Below are 18,728 nucleotides of genomic sequence, written 5' to 3'. Positions count from 1 at the left end.
TTAAAAAGTATTTGAAATAAATATAATCGAATACTTATGAATAATACTAAATCGGTAGTATACTTTAAGTAAACTAGTTTATATAATATTATAATGAATATAGGTAGTGCTGGAACTGTGACGAAGGTACCAAATACCTTAAGTGGTGGTAGACGTTCCGTCGTTATTCCAACGGAACACATTAACGCTATTATAGTCACGACGTGCGACGCGTACACACGCGTGTAGGTAGGTACTAATCCGGTCTCGATTTCTTTGGCAGATAAGTTTTTTTCCGTCTTTCTTTCTCACCGTTTTGTAGTCATCGTAAACACAACAGTCACTGATTGCCGGGAACGGCCTTTTTCGAGTTTGGCCACAACGAGTGAAAGATACCGTCGCCACCATCGACAAAAATCACATGTCCACACGCTACAATCGTCGACAAGCAGTAATTAATACTTAACGCGGGTGCCAGCTCCCATTTTTGTCTCGTCGTCAACAAATATATTCACGATGGATGACGATACCAAGAAACTCTACAAAATCGTACTGACCGGTGGTAAGAATGTTCCCCGGGGATCGTATTATATATATTTTGTTGTAATTATTGCGTTTAACTGATTGCATCGCACGACTCTAATGCGTTATTGTGGTGGTTATGTTTCGTTAAGGGGCCACCTTCAACCCAGATTTCAAATTTGTACAGTTTTTTTCTAAGAAAGTCCACCAACGTTGTCAGTAAAATTGACAAAAATTTATTGCATTTCCGTTTCCGTTTCCCATCATCTAGGAGACTGTCCCGATATGGGATGTGAGGTATATATAATCAGACGTAGATCCAGGAGGGAGGAATTCGGTGGATTAATACCCCCCACAAACATCAAGATTAGGTTCTCCATATTTATTTGAAAATTAATATATGCATCAATTCCGTTTTTAATTTTTTTCACGAAGATGAAAGGACTAAAAATGTTCAATACAATTAATATTTACATGTAGTCCAAATAGTAAATATTTTTTTTTGTACTACTTAAACATATTATAGGTATACATTATTACAATTACATCACCATTAGTTTATATAATCATAATTTCTATCAAACTTTTATGAATATTAATAGGTAATGATTTAATATAAACTAATTAATGATAATATTATTGGCAAGTTATTATAAATATAGGTAATAAGAAATCGTATTTCCGTCAAGTTGGCACCGACACTTAGTGCTACAACCTCGAATCATACATCAATAATTTGCTGTAAATTTGTTAAATTTTGCTATGCCATTTTCATAATTTGTTACAAGTTTGTTTTTGCTACAGGTCATAAACAAACATGCCAGTTCTATCTTGACGTAGCATTGGCACTTTAATCGATCGACTCAAAATTAGTATCCACATTTTCCTACGAATTTGCTACATTTTGCTAAGCTATTTTTAGAATTTGTTACTTCCTGATTTTTTCGGAATCCTGGAAATTAGAAAAATTCCCAGCACCGGCACATTGTCCAAATACCACGAAATTGGTTAGTCACTTTATTGTGTATAACGACAAAAACCAATTTAGGCATGAAAGACAGAGGCTCATCGGCATACTGCGTGTCGAGATTAATGAAAACAAAAAAGGTACTAATGTTATGATCCAGTGACAGTTATGATTATTGTCGGCTGCGGACAGTGATGAGTCGTCGAACGAACGAGAGCGAGCCGATCGCCGATGACCGGCGGCTGGTACTCGTCAAACGCGACTTGCCTTGAATATAGCTGTGCCATAATATGAATATTGCAGGTTAATTATGGGTGGGATCGAAGTATTTTTCTTTGGACCTGGTAGGTCAAAAATAAAATTACCTAATTTAATTAATAACACGGTGTGATCAGTTTTTAGTATTTTTTTTTTTTTAGATTTTTTTTTTAAGTATGTTTTTATGTCCAAATGGACACACAGTTAAGTCCAATGGACACCCAATGGATTAAGATTTTACTAACTTTGTGTCCACTAGAATAAATGGTAAATTGTAGAAACTAATAAGTAATAACTATAGGTACCTAATATATTAATTAAACTATTATTTCTTAGATTCGTATTGTTGTTTATAAAGAAATATATACTTATTTATCATTCTGATAAACAATAAAATTAAATATATTTATTAGGTTAGTATATTAATATATTACATAAATACCTATAGTATATGAAGGTGTGGTGGCGTTAGTGCTTTATCCCTACCAAAGTTATTCGCATTTTGTACAGATGGATGCCAAGGACATACCAGTACCCCTCATTTCAAATTTCTGGTTGTATTTTTTCATGTTTAAAATTAAGTAAGAAGAAGTATGTCAGTAGGATCGTAGGTATTTTATTATTTATATACAAATATTATATAAATTATTAAATTATATTTATTAGGTATTTATTACATAGGTAATGAAATAAATTGCAAACTAATATTATTATTGTATTATTGTTATTATATGTAATATTTAGGTTTTTTTTATTAATATTATCGGCGATAAAGTGATATGCTAAACGTTTGATATAATACTCATTCCCAAAGGTGATAGGTACGTTTATGATTATTGCTTGCCTATTATAGTGTGGACGGGAGGGCATAATTATAGTGAAAGTGTCAAGTAATAACTAGGAGGATGTTTTTTTGGATTAATTTCGATACTGCAAGTTAAGTTAGGTTTGATATCTCTCCTTAAAAACAATGGGCTCGGATGAGGCCACGACGACCCCGCTCACCCGACCCTGCAATAGGCTCCGCTGTTGGATTCAGCGATCATAAAAATTTTGCATACAAAAATATTTTTTACTATACGTCTACTTATACCTATATATATATGTTACCGGAAATGATTACAATTCCTAGTAAATGTTGATAATTCCTAAAATCGGAAGGATAAATGATATCATCGCCTAGTACTTATATATGTTATCATTTCCTAAAGATAGTAGGCAAAGATGACACATTTTTTTAATTTAATCTGACTTATTTACATATTACTTTTATCAAACATAATTATTAATTAATCTACTATCACCTTAATAAATAATCAATAAATAAACAAGTATTTTTTTAACATTTTAATTTATGTAATTTAAGCTTTTTAAAATATTTTATGATTTGCAACGTAGTTACTCATTTTTATTTTCACATGGCAAACTCCCATGACATTTAGAATTACAAATTCTAGATGCTGATCTGCAAGCACACCTGTTCGTCTTTTGTCTATTTTGTCTTACATTGACATCGGGTATATCATTGTGCCCCTGAAATACTATTTACAGTAGCTACCTCCCGAAGTGATAACTGTTTTTCTGCTTGATCTGCCGATTTTAAAACAGTACTTAGATCCAATAAATCTAATAAGATCTCGGAATATATTGACAGTTGACACCAAACTTAACTTACTATTTTATGCCAGGGAAACACATGCGTGTTTAAAATCGGTTATCATAATCGACATAAACCTGTGTTTGATATAATTTCATGTCTCCGCACAGATATATAAAATAATTTTAAAAGTTTATTTTATATACCCGTGTGTCTCCATTTCTAATTTAATTTGAGTTCGACAGCATTATTAGTTCGATAGTGTCTACTATATAGAGTGTAAAGGACTATAATATATAGTTTTATTAAATTAATTTATAATAATTATAATTTGTATCGAAATTTTCCTAAATTGTCAACATTTCCAGTACCTAACATATATATAACAATAATGAAGATTGGATATTTACTTTTGAAAGTTTACTTGAATGACATTATGCTTAGGTACCTATAGCTTATTGTTTTGTCGTCAAAGTTAAAATTCTAAATGTTATATAAATATACTTTTGGTTTTCGTAATTTCGTTTCTGTGTAATTAATAATTATTATTTATTATTTTGCATTTTCAAATATTTCAATAATTTCATAGTTTATTAAACAAATGATTCCCCTCGTCAGGCTTTGCGTTAATATTATACAGAGTGATATTTTAAGCATATTTACACTATTTTTTTTACTTAAATTATACATATTATATTAGAATTCCGATTTTTAGAATTTTTTAATACACTTGAAGATTTTTGAATACTCATGATTTTTTATACCATTTAAGGAGGATGTTATTACAATACAAACTTCTGTTATTCAAATAGGAATTTTTTTTTTCTTTTAATTATTCGGCGAATATTTTTTTTTAGAATTTTGATGCGTTATCTAATTCAAAATTCGAATTAGTAATTTTTTAGTTATATAACTTTGTGTACCTATTAAGGATAATACCTACGTATATGGAAATTGGCTATGTAGATTTGGGGGCTTAGATGATTTGAAAATGTTTGTAATTAGTACAAATTATCATTGAAATATTTGATAAATATGGTTACTTCTTAATTATTTTTATAAAACTAATATACCCTATACACTTGTCAATAGTTTTATTATATCTATTTTTATTTTTAAAAAATATACCATTAGGTATCCACCAGTAAATTTACTTTGCTTGTATCGCGTTACGTAATTTCATTAGAATTATTTCCAAGCAACGAAAATGTGATGAAAATTACTTTTGAAAAGTAATTTCTATAGAATAACGCGTTACAGTTTCGAATTATTAAGTACCTACCTTATTGCGAATTGAAAAAAAATATATGTATAATGCGGGTATTATTATGTTTAACAAACTAATATGTATATACATTTAATTTTAACTCGGCCCAATTTAGTTTTCAATGGTTTTGATATTTGAAATGTCTAATTGCACCGTAAATCACAAGAACAGTAAATTTAATGCATTATTACTTTAAATAGGTTTCCTATGCATATAGCTTGTGTGGAAGACTACATTTTATATGGTCCTATTAACTATACAGGTCTTATAAAGAATTTGCTTGTTCAATTTGCCTGCAAAGATAATTGCCAAGAAATTAAAAAAAAAAAATTATTTTTGTAACGAGAAAGTAATGAGTTGCTTTTCTATCTGAAAAGTAAAGTAATTTCATTACAATTTTATTTGAGTAACGAGTAAAGTAGGTAACTTAATTACTTTTTAAAAGTAACTTACCCAACACTGGTATCAACTAATGACTAACCTATGTAATTTGTTAAATGTAGGGCCTTGTGGTGGCAAAACAACGGGACAGTCACGATTATGTACATTCTTTGAGAATTTAGGATGGAAGGTAAATGTTAAAATTATTATTTCCAATTTTAAATTTTTCCAATGTTAAAATATTATATAGCGTTTTTATTTATATTAGGTTTACAGAGTTCCAGAGACTGCAAATGTTCTATTAAGGTACAATATTACTATACTTATTTTTTAATAAATTACAAAATATTTATTTGTCAATTTTAATGATATTACAATTTAATTTAAAGTAATGAATATTAATAACTATATAATATAAAACAAATTAATGTGCCAAATATTTAACCACAATTTTTACATATATCTTATTGCATAATTCCTATATAATTGTAAGTACCTAGATAGGTATTTATTTTTTATCATCTGTTTTTATATTTGTCTACCTTCAAATGTATAAAGCTTATTAAAAATGTTTATTAAAAATTGGTTATACGAATTAATTTATAAGATTCCTATAATATTTGTATTCAACAGTAAATGAAATCTTGACATTTAATTTCCCATATGTTTCACATATTGTATATTGTGTTAGCATTTAGCAATGGGTTTAATTTAAAACAAATAAGTTATAATATATACCAGAAACCAGTACCTATGAATTTTTAAATTTTAGTATTACAAATAATTGTTTATATATTATACTATAATACCTAAATATTAGATAAGTTAAACATATTATTTATCCTAGTGTTTGTATACAACTATGAACAGTTAATAGTTATAATTGTCTTTTTGTTATAGTAAATTAGTACCTATTACAGTATCACTTATTCGGCTATGCCTAAATGACTATACTATGATTACTGATTAGTGTTACCTAGTACTTACCTATTGTTTTTTTTTCAGTGGAGGTATCAAATTTTCAGAATTAAGTGACGATCAAGGTAATAAATTTTAAAGTTATATTTTATAATTTATCTGTCTTAGTCACGCTGTCCGTGAGTTTGTAACCTTTAATTTGAAGATAAAAATTTTTTTTTGGCCAACCATCAAATTGGGTCATAATAGTATGTTTTTTCACCAGGCATGATGTTTTTATTTTCACTGTATAGCTATTATTATGCTGTAAGTCTTATTTCCTCTGTTTATAAATATTTTTATTCCTATACATCAATAAAATGAAAGCACCCCTATTAATGCAACCTTTATTATGTCATTTAAATTATTATCTTTAAGCCGTGGTGGCGGGATCATTTATTTTCAATTACACAATTTAATTTTTACGACTATTGACTACCAGCCACTCCACTTATCTATTAATAGACTATCTTATATTCAGGTAAATATACAATACATATTAATGTCAATCGTTTTATATGTGTCATTGACCTGCCAAGTACCAACGCTTCAATGTACCTAATCAAACGCCAATACTGAACATTAGCTTCATAATATTATTTTTGTTTTCTGTTACAGTCCATACATTTCAAGAGAACCTTCTCAGATGTATGTTACAATTAGAAGATACATATTTTGAACTGGGTAAATCATGCGACCAAAACTGTCTAATCATTTGTGACAGAGGTGCTATGGATGCTGCTGCATGTAATACAACAATTATTTTTATGATATAATAAAATATATAAATTCAAGTACAAATATAAAGATGAAAATATTGTAGGTGATCAGAAGTATACCTAGTTATTATATTTATAATGAAGTGAAAAAGATAAAATTCAACTGTTTAAAAAAACATTATATTACCAAATAATATTTTGTCTGACATACTATAATCATAAGCAACTGTTATTTATTTATTATTAACGTAAGTAGTAATTGTGACAATTCTTTACTATATTAATGCACTTGTTTTTGATGATTTACAAAATATAAGAAACACGTGTGTGGTATACTATTGTTCACGTTTCTGTACTGTTACATTTCAAATGTGTCTGTTCTTGATAGAGTTTTTTTTAATTATTCAAGTGAAAATACTATTTTTATTCCTGGACATATTATGAAAACTTGTACAATTGTATGGATTAAACAATTATTCAACAATTAATTGTTTATTTTTATAGATATATCTAGTGACAAATGGAATAAGATAATGAAAAAAAACGGCTTAAACATGGTTGATTTGAGAGACAATCGTTACAATCAAATAATTCACATGGTGTCTGCTGCATGTGGGGCTGAAGACTTTTATACAATCAAGGTAGAAACGTCAAAAAACTCTTACAATGTGCTTAAGATATTTAATTAATTTAAATTTCGTTTCAGAATCATTCGAGCAGGACTGAGGATGTAAATCTAGCTAAAAGTCTAGACATCAAAGCGTCAGCATCTTGGATTGGACACCCATACTTCAATGTCATTGATAATTCATCTGATTTTGAAAATAAAATATGCAGAATGATAGCTGTAAGTATAAAAATTAATTTAACTACCTATACTGGTGGTTTCAGAATGTTTTTATTCTTTTATTGATATTTTATAGACCGTTTGTCAGAATTTGGGCATAGATACTGTCGATAGATTAGCACCAAACTCGAAAAAACGTAAATGGTTAGTGAAGTATCTGCCTAATGATGAGTTGTTCCCTCCATTTCAAGATTTTGAGGTTGTACACAAATATTTGAAAACATATTCAAACAATATGCAAGCTCGCTTACGAAAACGAGGACAAAAAGGTTCATTATTTGTCTATAATTACACGATACATGTTAAATACGGCCTGTGACTTCATTTTTACTTGTTTATAGGGCATTGGAATTATACACATACGATTCGTAAGCCTAAAGTCCAAGGTCAAGTAATAGAAGTGAAAAGGCAGCTCAGTCATAAGACCTATTTAAATATGTTGCCACTTAAAGATGAAAACCACTATCCAATTTATAAAAAAAGGCGATGCTTTATACACTGCAATCAGTATTATCAGTTGGACATTTATTATAAACCTTGTCATAAAAGGTATGATAATAACGATTTTAAAAACTACTTTGTATTTCCACTGTATATCCTATACTGTTTTCTACATAATTAATATTGAATTAATGTTTTATATCTGAATTTAGGTGTGAAGGATTAATATTACTTGAGACATATTCGATTCTTGAGGGCCAAGAGCTTCTTGATCGTTTGCCAAAATTCCTAGACATTGAAGCTGAGGTTACTGGTAACGCAGAGTATTCAATGTTCAATTTGTCACTTGTTGAAGATTGGGATAAGTCAAACAATTTTTGTCAATGAATACTTGAAAGGTAATTTTCACTTTCCTAATTATTTTTTAGGAGTACCTACAATTCAATTATTGTGGGTAGTGGGTACCTTTGTCTATTTAAAATTAGGCCATTAATAAATTCTTTTAAGACAGAGGAAGTTGATCTAGCTTTCTATGTATTGTTTTTAGGACCAGATGATGAATACCTGAATGTAGGTGATCATAAAACCAACCAAGTTAGTTACATTCATACAAATTAAAAACAAAGAAAATAGTGACTTGGTTTTTACATTTTTAATAATTTAATATAGTATCTGCCAATTTTTTTCTAGGTGTTTTTCATTATATAATATTCATTTTTTTATGTTTTGTTAAATAGTAAACAAAATTGGCGATAACAATTTTATATTAATAGATTTTTAAGTAACTATAATCTAGGTATAAGATCTTTAACACAAACTAATCATGCTTACATGTATCAATGCATTGATTATTATTTGTATTAATTTGCTACTGCTTTTTTTTTCATTATTATTGAAATAATTCCTTTTATTTTTTTGCAACCGAAACAAAACCTACCTACATTGTATTAAATTACTACTATAGGTAGTAAATTATTTATTTATTATTTTTAAGGTAAACCTTATAATGTAATCATTCATATTATACATATTATAAATTAAATTATTATTTAATATATCTAAAACACAAAAAATTACGTATTATTTTAATTTTCTGCAAATATTGATTAGGTACCCAACCTAACTATTAAAGAAACAATTTATTGGTCCCTATATTAATTGTAATACCTACACTTGATTAATATGAAATGCTAATGATAATGGTTTAAACTTACTTTAATTATTGATAATAATGTCTACAATTTTGACACCTCCTATGTTTTCCTATAAAAGTATATTTCGCACATTAAAAAATAGTTACCTATTCTCTCTTTATTTGAATGTGGTTAGCCAGTTAGCGTGCATTTTATAATTATCTAACTCATTTTGTTGGAACAACACCAGCAAGTGCCAAGGTTTTCAGCAGTGGTGGCTATCCTCAAATAAACATGACATTGTGTTGATGAAGATATATTTTCCAATGACCCACCTACTCACACAAATATTTATTAGAGAATACATATTACCAATATTCAATCAGTGGGTCACATATTTTTCCAATATATTTGTTAAGTTTCTGGTGTTTTCAAAGTATAATAATTGAAAAAAAAAAAAATAAAGGTACATCTTTATTTTTATAAATAAGTTACATAAGGAATAATATTTTTTGTTGTGTCCAACGATTTACGTTGGTACAACACGGTTAATATATTTTTAAAAAATATGTACACATAGACCAATTACATTACATTCCTGTATAACACAAAGTCCTAAGTATTATTATTCGGAAATAGTCATAATTAATTTAAATGAACCGGTAGGGACCGGACTTTATCATAAAATGATTAAGTAATATAATAATATTTTAATCGGTAAATATATTAATTAGTTACCAATACATGTACCTACCTATCAAATTTTTAATTAAAACGATCATTTTTTTTTTAAATGAAAAAATACGTATATTACAAAATTATTATAGTATATATTATAAAATAATAAATTGTGAAACTGAATTAAATGCATTCTGATTCATCAGAAAAACAGGATACAGATTGCAAATAAAGGACAATTCTGTTATATAAAAAAATCATAATATATTATAAAACGTCACACATCATTCATTTGAAGTTAAGATAATAGTATACTATACTAAATAATTTCAAAGAACAATATAATTATAGACAATAGATTTTTAGTGTAATCATCATAGTCATAATAATATCTATGTCCTATTATTAATTCATGTAGCCGTTTTATAGGTAATTTGTGTAACTAAAATAAACTTTTAAATTGCTAATTATTAAGTATTATTTGTTACAATGAATTTAAATAATATTTTGTTAAATATGAATTAGGTGCTTTCTAAACATGTATTAATCCAATATAATTACATTAGCTAGCTACCTGCAATGAAATCACAAAACAAATGGTTTATTTTAGGTAAATAATTATGTTTAGGTTAGGTTAGGTACGTAGCTTAAGGCTGCATCATACTACTGTAAATATTTTAATGAAGTGAAAAGTGTAGTGCAAGAACTTGATCCTGACGAAACTGTTTTAATAAAAATATCACAAAATATTTTTAGCCATAATTCAACTTCAGTCGATTTAGCATTTATTCACTCGAATTACGGATTTTTGCCGGATGTGATTTTAAAATTAGAAAATCAAGGACTATCGGTAATTAGTATAATTAAAAATGTTCAAAATAAATTAGAAAATGTATTTTGTAAAATCTGGATTTCAATCCATGAAAAATTTAAGAAAAGTTATTGAAAAGAATACCGGATTTGAAACCATTATTAAAATCAATGATATACTCACTGGACAAGGAAAATCGTTCGATGGTTTACCCGAAGACTTAACAGTAAGCGATTTAGCTTATTTTAAATACGCTCCGCTACATCAACCGACGTAGAACGAAGTTTTTCGAGGTATAAGAACTTACTAGCTCCAAATCAAAGAGGGTTTGATTTTAACAATTTAAAACAAACACTTATAATACAGTGCAACAGTGGCGGCGAGAACTTTTTCGACAATGAGACAAGAACATTTTAGTTGCAGCATACACGACCCACCTATTTAATTTGCACAGAGCCGTGCAAATTAAACGCCCCAACACCCCCTATTATAATTCTATATCAAATTTACCTTTCTAAAAATTCAACTTACTGGTACTACAATTAAAATAACTTATTAATTATACAAATACTGCTTTATTAATAAATCATTGAATGTACAATAAGCTGGTGAGCACACTTTAAATTAAAAACTATTTATATATTTATTTATTTGATACGTTGTGCAATGGCGTAGCCAGGGGGGGTTTTGGGTGTTTTAACCCCTCCCCCCCATTGACATTTTCCATCCTAATAAAATATAATATATATTGTTTATAGGGTTCGGGATTGCTTGCAAGTTATAAATTTGTCTTATGAATTGCGAAATTTAATACAAAGTTTGAATTTGCATATTTGTGTACTTTTAACTTAAATTTACATACAATTGTCGGGAAAAATTATATTTGGATAACATTGAAAAATATCTTAAAAAATATTATGTTTGGTTAGGTACAATAGGCGATAATTTAGAGATTTGGAGAGGCCGAAGCATTTTATAATACCATACTATTATAAAATTGAATAAGCTTAAAAAAATTAAGTTAATGTTTGGGGGGGCGGAGGGCTGTTAAAGTTGTGGTGGAGCTTGGCTACAGTTGGCCCTATGTTCGCATATTATGTAAGATTTCATAAGTCTCTTTGTAACAAAACTGCGTTTAAACTATAATTGACATATTATAGATTGTAGATAGTACGAAGAAATGAACATCAGTAGATATAGGTACGTGTTCGTTTATCAAGGTGTTCACATATCACGTTATTCGTTATTACTTATTTATTAACCTATAGTACCTATTGTATGTCAGTATTTTTAAAAATAAAGTTGTTATTTATTTATTTATCAGGTTTATATAACTACTTATTTTTTAGTTTTTTATTACCAAAATTGCAATATGTTTTATGATTTTTCAAAAATAATATAAACATGTTTCTACATAGAACATATATTTAAGCATATTTCGATAATTTTTAGTGCAACAAGTCAAGTCCTGAACCCTAAATTAATTTATATACGGAAACTGTAAAAACTTGGTTTTAATCTATACTTAAAACACCTCCCATTTCATAATCCTGGCTACGCCACTGATGTTGTGTTACTCAATATTTTTCAAAACTGACTATCCACTATAGGTACCTATAGGTACCACCCCTTTTAGTCTCACAATTGTCTCACAAAAACCTTCTCGCGCCGCAATGATGTAAAATATAATAAATTTGTAATGGCATGATTATAATATAATGTATAATAGTAATATAATTGTATGTATATATCTTTTTTGAGTTATTTAGAATTTTAGATTATAATTTATAACAGTAAACTTCAAACATTTATATCAAAACGTTGTTATTTTTTAGTGCAATACTGCAATCAATTTTACTATTTTTTTAGTACTACAACATCCGTGCCCTAATTATAAGTTATAAGTTTCATGAGTAATAATTTGAGTTAGTTTCAGAATAATTTTGCACTCAATAATTGAAATTTGATTATAAATGTTAGAATATAATAGTTAATACCTAAATAGCTAAATTGACATAGGTACATAAAAAACAATAAAGAAATATAAACAATACAGATGTTATAATTATTAATTTATTAAACAATGTTAACAATGAATTTTTAGTTTTTTACTTATACACAAAAAAATTATGTAAAAATATAATAATTCAATATTGAATAACCAATAACACTATCCTACAATATTTACTATTAATTCATATATTGTTTGAATGTATCCCTGTCATTATAATCATTTAACTTATTGTATTTTTGTGCTCTTTATAGCTATTTGATGTAATAAGTTACCTAAAATCTTTAACTGTTAATATTATGTATTTATATTTACTTTATATTCATCTACATTTCTGTATTTATGATTGTTACTTAATTTGTTCTATTTATCATGTACTTTATGCCCTTGGGTGTTTATAATAAAAATTAATAAAACTATAATATTCTCTCTATTATTACAAAGTTGTAATAAATTGTATAAAAATAAGTGGAGATTTACAAAACAAATTTACAGTTTACATGTATCATTTTATCAGTTAATTAAGTATATATTATTATATTGTAAAAAAATGATTCAGCTTGCATTCAAATTAAAACTAAAATTCAAAAAATATTAACTGATAAAATATCACTATAAAATTTGGTAAAAAATATTAACTAAATTATATGGGCAATAAAAATAATTATATAAAAATAAAGAAGGTTAAACATACTATAAACTATAGAGTATAGATACATATAGAATATACTATTCACTTTTATTCATTAAATTAGTCTCTCATTTATATGGATAGCATAAAGGCTTCATCACTAATAAATTCAGATGTATGGTCATCCAATCTATAGTATAAACTTTGTCAATTTATATGTTCTGCCGGGTCTACTTAAGAAACAAGATAAAAGTGTAAAGTATAAAACAAAACAGTGATTGTTTCAGTGGAATATTAACATGAAATGTTTTTTTTTGGAAGAGGTAGTGGTCTTATTATAAAGAATAATTGTATAAACAAGGTTAAAAATCAATTTTAATAAATAATCTTCTGAAAAAAAAAAAAATGTTTTTGATATTAACATTATTAAAGTGTTAATGTTTTGTATAAGTTCAAGAAAATACGTAAGCAATATAAATTATCTGAAAAGGTGGAAATATTAGAAACCCTCGGCCCCTACATAAATGGTATTGAAGGTTTTAATTAAAAATAGATTTCCTTATTTGTAATGATAAAATTAAGTTTTTGTTTTATATACTATTTATACTATATTGTACTATGTAACCTTGGCATTAGAGTAGTTAATGTAGTTATAATGTATTTAACCCACGTTAAAAATAATGTAATAAGATATATTCAAGTATAAAAATGAAATACGATACTTACGAATAAAAATAAAATACTGATTAATTGTCAACATAAAACATTAAAACACAAAATGGACGGATAAGATTACACTATGTCAAGTGCATTGTCATAATGGGTCATTTGGGCCACCTCAGTGGGGCCCATTATTCATAAATATATGAAATAAAATAAAATAATAAAATAAATAAGTGTAAATACAAATACCTACTAACTAAAATACAGTGGAGTCTCGCTAATCCAGACCTAGCTAGTCCGGTTGTCCGGATCTGTATCGAGTCTAGATTAGTGACTATACTGTAGTTTAAAAATAAAATAATAAATACTACATTTCTCTGTCTGATGTGTCAATAAAATATTGTATCATGTTATACTGGAACAGTGGAAACAGTACTATGCGGAGTAGTAGGACGAGATCCAGCTAAAGAAAGTGTTGTAGATGCATTCAGCGAGGCCATAGTTCCCATCTAAAATGAAATAATTAATTTGTAAATGTCTACAAAAGGACAATAAAATTTATACAACACATACTCTCAAATGTGCTAAATCTTCAAGCTTAGTCAAATCAAACAGTTCTAAATACAAAGAATATACAAGTATCCAGCCGTATACATTGATGACACTGAACAATGCACCCAGCAAAATCATGGAGAAATTATATCCAAATATGGGATCGTTGGCTATTGAAGAAAACAACCAAGCAATAAATCGAAATACTGTAAATGCAGAAAATGAAAATAACCAAGGCACAATCCGTTTCTCGTGCTCCTAAAAGTTTTAAAATTATTATTAATATTATCATTATTACATTAGTTATGAAAATAACGACTATTTTACCTTGCGTAATGCAGATATTAAAATCAAACTTGTCACAAAAATAACAGCTGCCACAACAAACGAAAACAATGAGAACAAGACCAATAAATTTCTAACTGAAATATAAAAAAGATTCATAAAAGAATTAGATAATTAAACAAATTGTTTAACACAAAACATAATATTATTTATATTCACCCCAAGAGCTTCCAACATATACAAACTGATAGCTTATGACATGGTAACCATAATGAGTAGATCCAGGAGCAGCCATTGCCAAACAATATGTATCAAACGCGGACGTTACCAATGTAAAAATGCTTAGAAACTAGTGGACATTAAAACCATATTATAATTAATTATAAATATAAATTAAAAATTAAAACAAAACCAATGTACAAATGAATCTGTCCGAATGACTGAATACTTACCAATGAATAGAAGGCAACGACAAGTGCACCTTTCTGTATATCAAGGAAGTAAGCATCTTTTAATATAGGACGTTGGTACCATGGCACACGTAAAGATTTCATGGAACGCGTTGACCGCAGTTTAGAAGATCGGATAGTCAATTGACTAGCGTGTATCGAGTACACAGACGGCGTTCCCATACTGGGAGTTTTACTTCGGGCATACATATTGACGGAATTAGTGGAATTAAAAAGATATATGAATAATGTATATAGTGTACAATAAGAACAATAAAACAAACGACTAAACTGTCAACAGCGTCAACCGTGAAAATCTACATAAAATATTAAATTGTAGGAGTTGTGTTTTTTTTTAAACATCAGGTGGCCACATTGAATAGAAAAATTAATATTGAAAGTCCAAACCGTTTTATGAAAAGTTTAAAATAAAATATTCATCCACCCGAACTTGGAATGCAAACTCAATTGAAAGGTTTTCATTACTTCATCGTTAAACGTTAACTTTACAGTTTACTGTTCAAAGTAATTTAATTATGTTTTGTAAATAGTAAACACAACTCAAAAGTCAATTAACACGGTTGATAGAGAACTACCATAGAATACTAGTATTCTCTGGAACTACAAGACTAGTGATAAGTGACAACCATCAACGGTTTAAACCGGTTATACACATATATCTACAACCTTGGTAACTAGTAACCGTGCCAATAACCATCCGATCTGGATAAAATATCAAGATGTATATTCAATACACCTTTATAAATATATATTATTATATATAAATATGACCAATTATTGATCAATTATTGAATTCATCTTGTCGTTCGAGGCGCAAATAATGGGGTTTAATATTATACTCTATGGAGCAAACAATAGGTGTTTATTACAAATAATAATTAAAACGATCAAACATCACAGTAGGTACCAATCGGCAATCACGGACTAGGATATATCTTAGTCCGTGGTACCAACCACGATTAAAGATATACTGGTAACACATCGAGACTGTATAACACGGCTCGAAAAGCGCGATTGAAAATGTACTGACTAGTATATCTTTAATCGTGGTACCAACATTCGTATTTGTTCGTGTTTCATAATATATTATCATTAAAATTATTTTTAAGGATTCGTTGAGGCAAGTGTCCGACTGCCGACTAGGTACCTACCTAAACTCTTTGAATTTCAACTGTCATGTTCGATCATTTTTAATTGAGTCAGTAAGTTTTAAATCAAACAGGTCGCCAATAGATGCGTATTTCAAAGGATCTCGAACGGAGTCCAACCCAATCATAATGTTTAGTGGGAATGTTAAAAACTAGGAAAATATTTATTCATATTTACTTCCAATATTGCTTAATTTGTTGGTCGATATTTTGTTATATTTTCGCATATCACAGTTCAATGCAATCGGTTACGTGTGAAGAAAAAATACATCGCGGCACACCTAAAGATTGCTTGTGGCACACCACTACACCAGTGTGCCGCAACGCCCGGTTAGAAAACCACTGGTATAGTGTTTAACAATATTGTGTCAATGTGCCAGTGTTGGGTATTAGCGTAACGAAAGTAACGCGTTAGGTACTGCAACGGCGTTAGATACTTTGCTTGTAACGCGTTACGTAATTTCATTAGAACTATTTCAAAGTAACGAAAATGTAATGGAAATTAGTAATTACTTTTGATAAGGAATTTCTATAGGATAACGCTTTACAGTTTCGAATTATTAACAGTACCTACCTACTTACCTACCTATTGCGAATTGAAAAAAAAAATGTATAATGCGGATATTATTATGTTGACTAATCTAATATGTATAATATACCCATACATTTTAATTTTAATTTAAATTTTAACTCGCCACAATTTAGTTTTTAATGGTTTTGACATTACACTTGTCTAATAATTGCTCCGTAAATCACAAGAACAGTTGATTGTAATATTTATTATTTATTTTATATTCCTCCAACACCGTTCCTTCGCAAAACGTTTCCTATGAAATATGAATATCTAGTGTGGACTAGATAGGTACGCTTTATACATGCTCCTATTAACTATACAGGTTTTATAAAGAATTTAATATTGACAAATACTGTTTAATTTGAAAATACTTATTAGTTATTATTAGGGTGTGGATTTTAATGATCTAAAAAATACCTAAAAATGCCTGAGAAAAAATGCAATTATGAGCTAAAAAATTAATGAAATAAAAAAAATGCTTTGAAGCATTCGTTACATGAAACGAATTATGTACTTACTACTTGGTAAGCACTGTCTAAGATCAACCAAAAAAAAAAAATGCATTTTGCATTTGAAATCCGTGCCCTAGTTATTACTATATTTTAGAATTTACATTAGAATTTAGAATATAACATTATTTTTTGATAATTAAATAAAATCAAAATATTTACATTGGTTCATTATAGCTATTTATCTTTTATAAGATTCGGTTTATTTTTATAATTTAAAAGTCCTTATTGTGTACTATGACTTTTTTTTTTATTAATAAAAATTACCCTCGTCGACATAGGCCATTGGGATACAGTTATTATATAATGTAACTTATTTCTAATGATTTACAGTTAAGATTGTGAAAAATGTATATAGGCTTTACAGTTTGTTTTGAAGTTTTGCTTTTCTTATGAATTCGATGGTGGCTGCTAGTGAAGATCTGTTGTATTCGAGTAATTCTGAGAGGTGTTCCAGAAGTTTTATACTATGATTTTATTTTCACTTACCCTTAAGTTTTATGCGAGTTTGTGACATAAATACATAATATACTTAGCTATTTAATGATTAATTACTATTGATAAGTATAGATACAATTAATTAGTACTATTTTTTAATAGTCATAAGTAATTACTATTGTTATGCAAATATGTATGAACTGTAAATTTTTTTTTGCATCTTTTTCAAATTTTTCAAAAAATTCGATTTCAAATAAACTTCATTGAGAAATCAAACATATATTCAGATTTTTTATTATTTACCACTATACCAGTGATCTAGGTTAGTTATTAAAATTTCCAAATAATTGATACTTTTAGACAAAAAAGAATCGTGTAGCTTGTTTTTCACATTTGCATGCGGAAGCACTCCGATATCTCTGATACACACTAATGATAACTTACTATAGTTTCTGCGCATCCATTTATACAACATGCATGCACCTACTAAATTACCTATACTAAATTCTTTAAAAATGTAATCCTCTCAAGTATACAAATATATAGAGCATATTATTAGGTATATAATATAAAAACATGACTACAGTGGATTTGCTATATTATATTGAAAAAAACATAGTTTTCAGAATACTATTTTTAAAAAAATGTGAACGGTTACGGAGTGCCTACTAGATAGGTTAATTAGTGACTAATTTGATTTGTATAAAGAAAAATATCTATTATGAACCTTATATAAAATAGAAATAAAAAAATCCGCCCGAAGTGTGTCAAATATTTGTCGAGACTGTGTGTATGATTGTGGTACTTCCGTTCACATTTGAATAAAAATAATGTTAGGAAAAAATTACAGGTTGTTGAAAACAGAAAAATTGTTTTAAAAATAAAACATA

At 28.0% G+C, this 18,728-nt stretch overlaps 2 protein-coding genes across 2 annotated transcripts; one reads left to right on the top strand and one right to left on the bottom strand.

The window, feature by feature from the left end:
• Window positions 1-495: 495 nt before the first annotated feature.
• LOC100162187 (TRPL translocation defect protein 14-like) lies at window positions 496-10,834 on the top strand. The gene is made up of 12 exons (XM_029485287.1): window positions 496-541; window positions 5,094-5,161; window positions 5,240-5,277; window positions 5,977-6,014; window positions 6,547-6,675; window positions 7,152-7,288; window positions 7,354-7,494; window positions 7,571-7,763; window positions 7,836-8,043; window positions 8,148-8,300; window positions 8,364-8,529; window positions 10,634-10,834. Exons 1-12 carry the CDS (start codon window positions 496-498, stop codon window positions 10,832-10,834), a joined length of 1,518 nt encoding a protein of 505 aa, XP_029341147.1.
• A 3,232-nt stretch (window positions 10,835-14,066) lies between these two features.
• On the bottom strand, window positions 14,067-15,759 carry LOC100163536. The gene is made up of 5 exons (XM_001951754.5): window positions 15,152-15,759; window positions 14,919-15,048; window positions 14,742-14,836; window positions 14,436-14,672; window positions 14,067-14,371 (listed from the first exon to the last, which is right to left on the bottom strand). The coding sequence occupies exons 1-5, from the start codon at window positions 15,356-15,358 to the stop codon at window positions 14,273-14,275; spliced, it is 768 nt and encodes a 255-aa protein (XP_001951789.2). The 5' UTR covers window positions 15,359-15,759; the 3' UTR covers window positions 14,067-14,272.
• Window positions 15,760-18,728: the final 2,969 nt, after the last annotated feature.

This window comes from Acyrthosiphon pisum, chromosome X (genome assembly GCF_005508785.2).
Source record: "Acyrthosiphon pisum isolate AL4f chromosome X, pea_aphid_22Mar2018_4r6ur, whole genome shotgun sequence".
NCBI classification, from domain to species: Eukaryota; Metazoa; Arthropoda; class Insecta; order Hemiptera; family Aphididae; genus Acyrthosiphon; species Acyrthosiphon pisum.
Note: the sequence above shows the minus strand (reverse complement) of the source record. Positions and strands in the feature narration are given on the sequence as shown.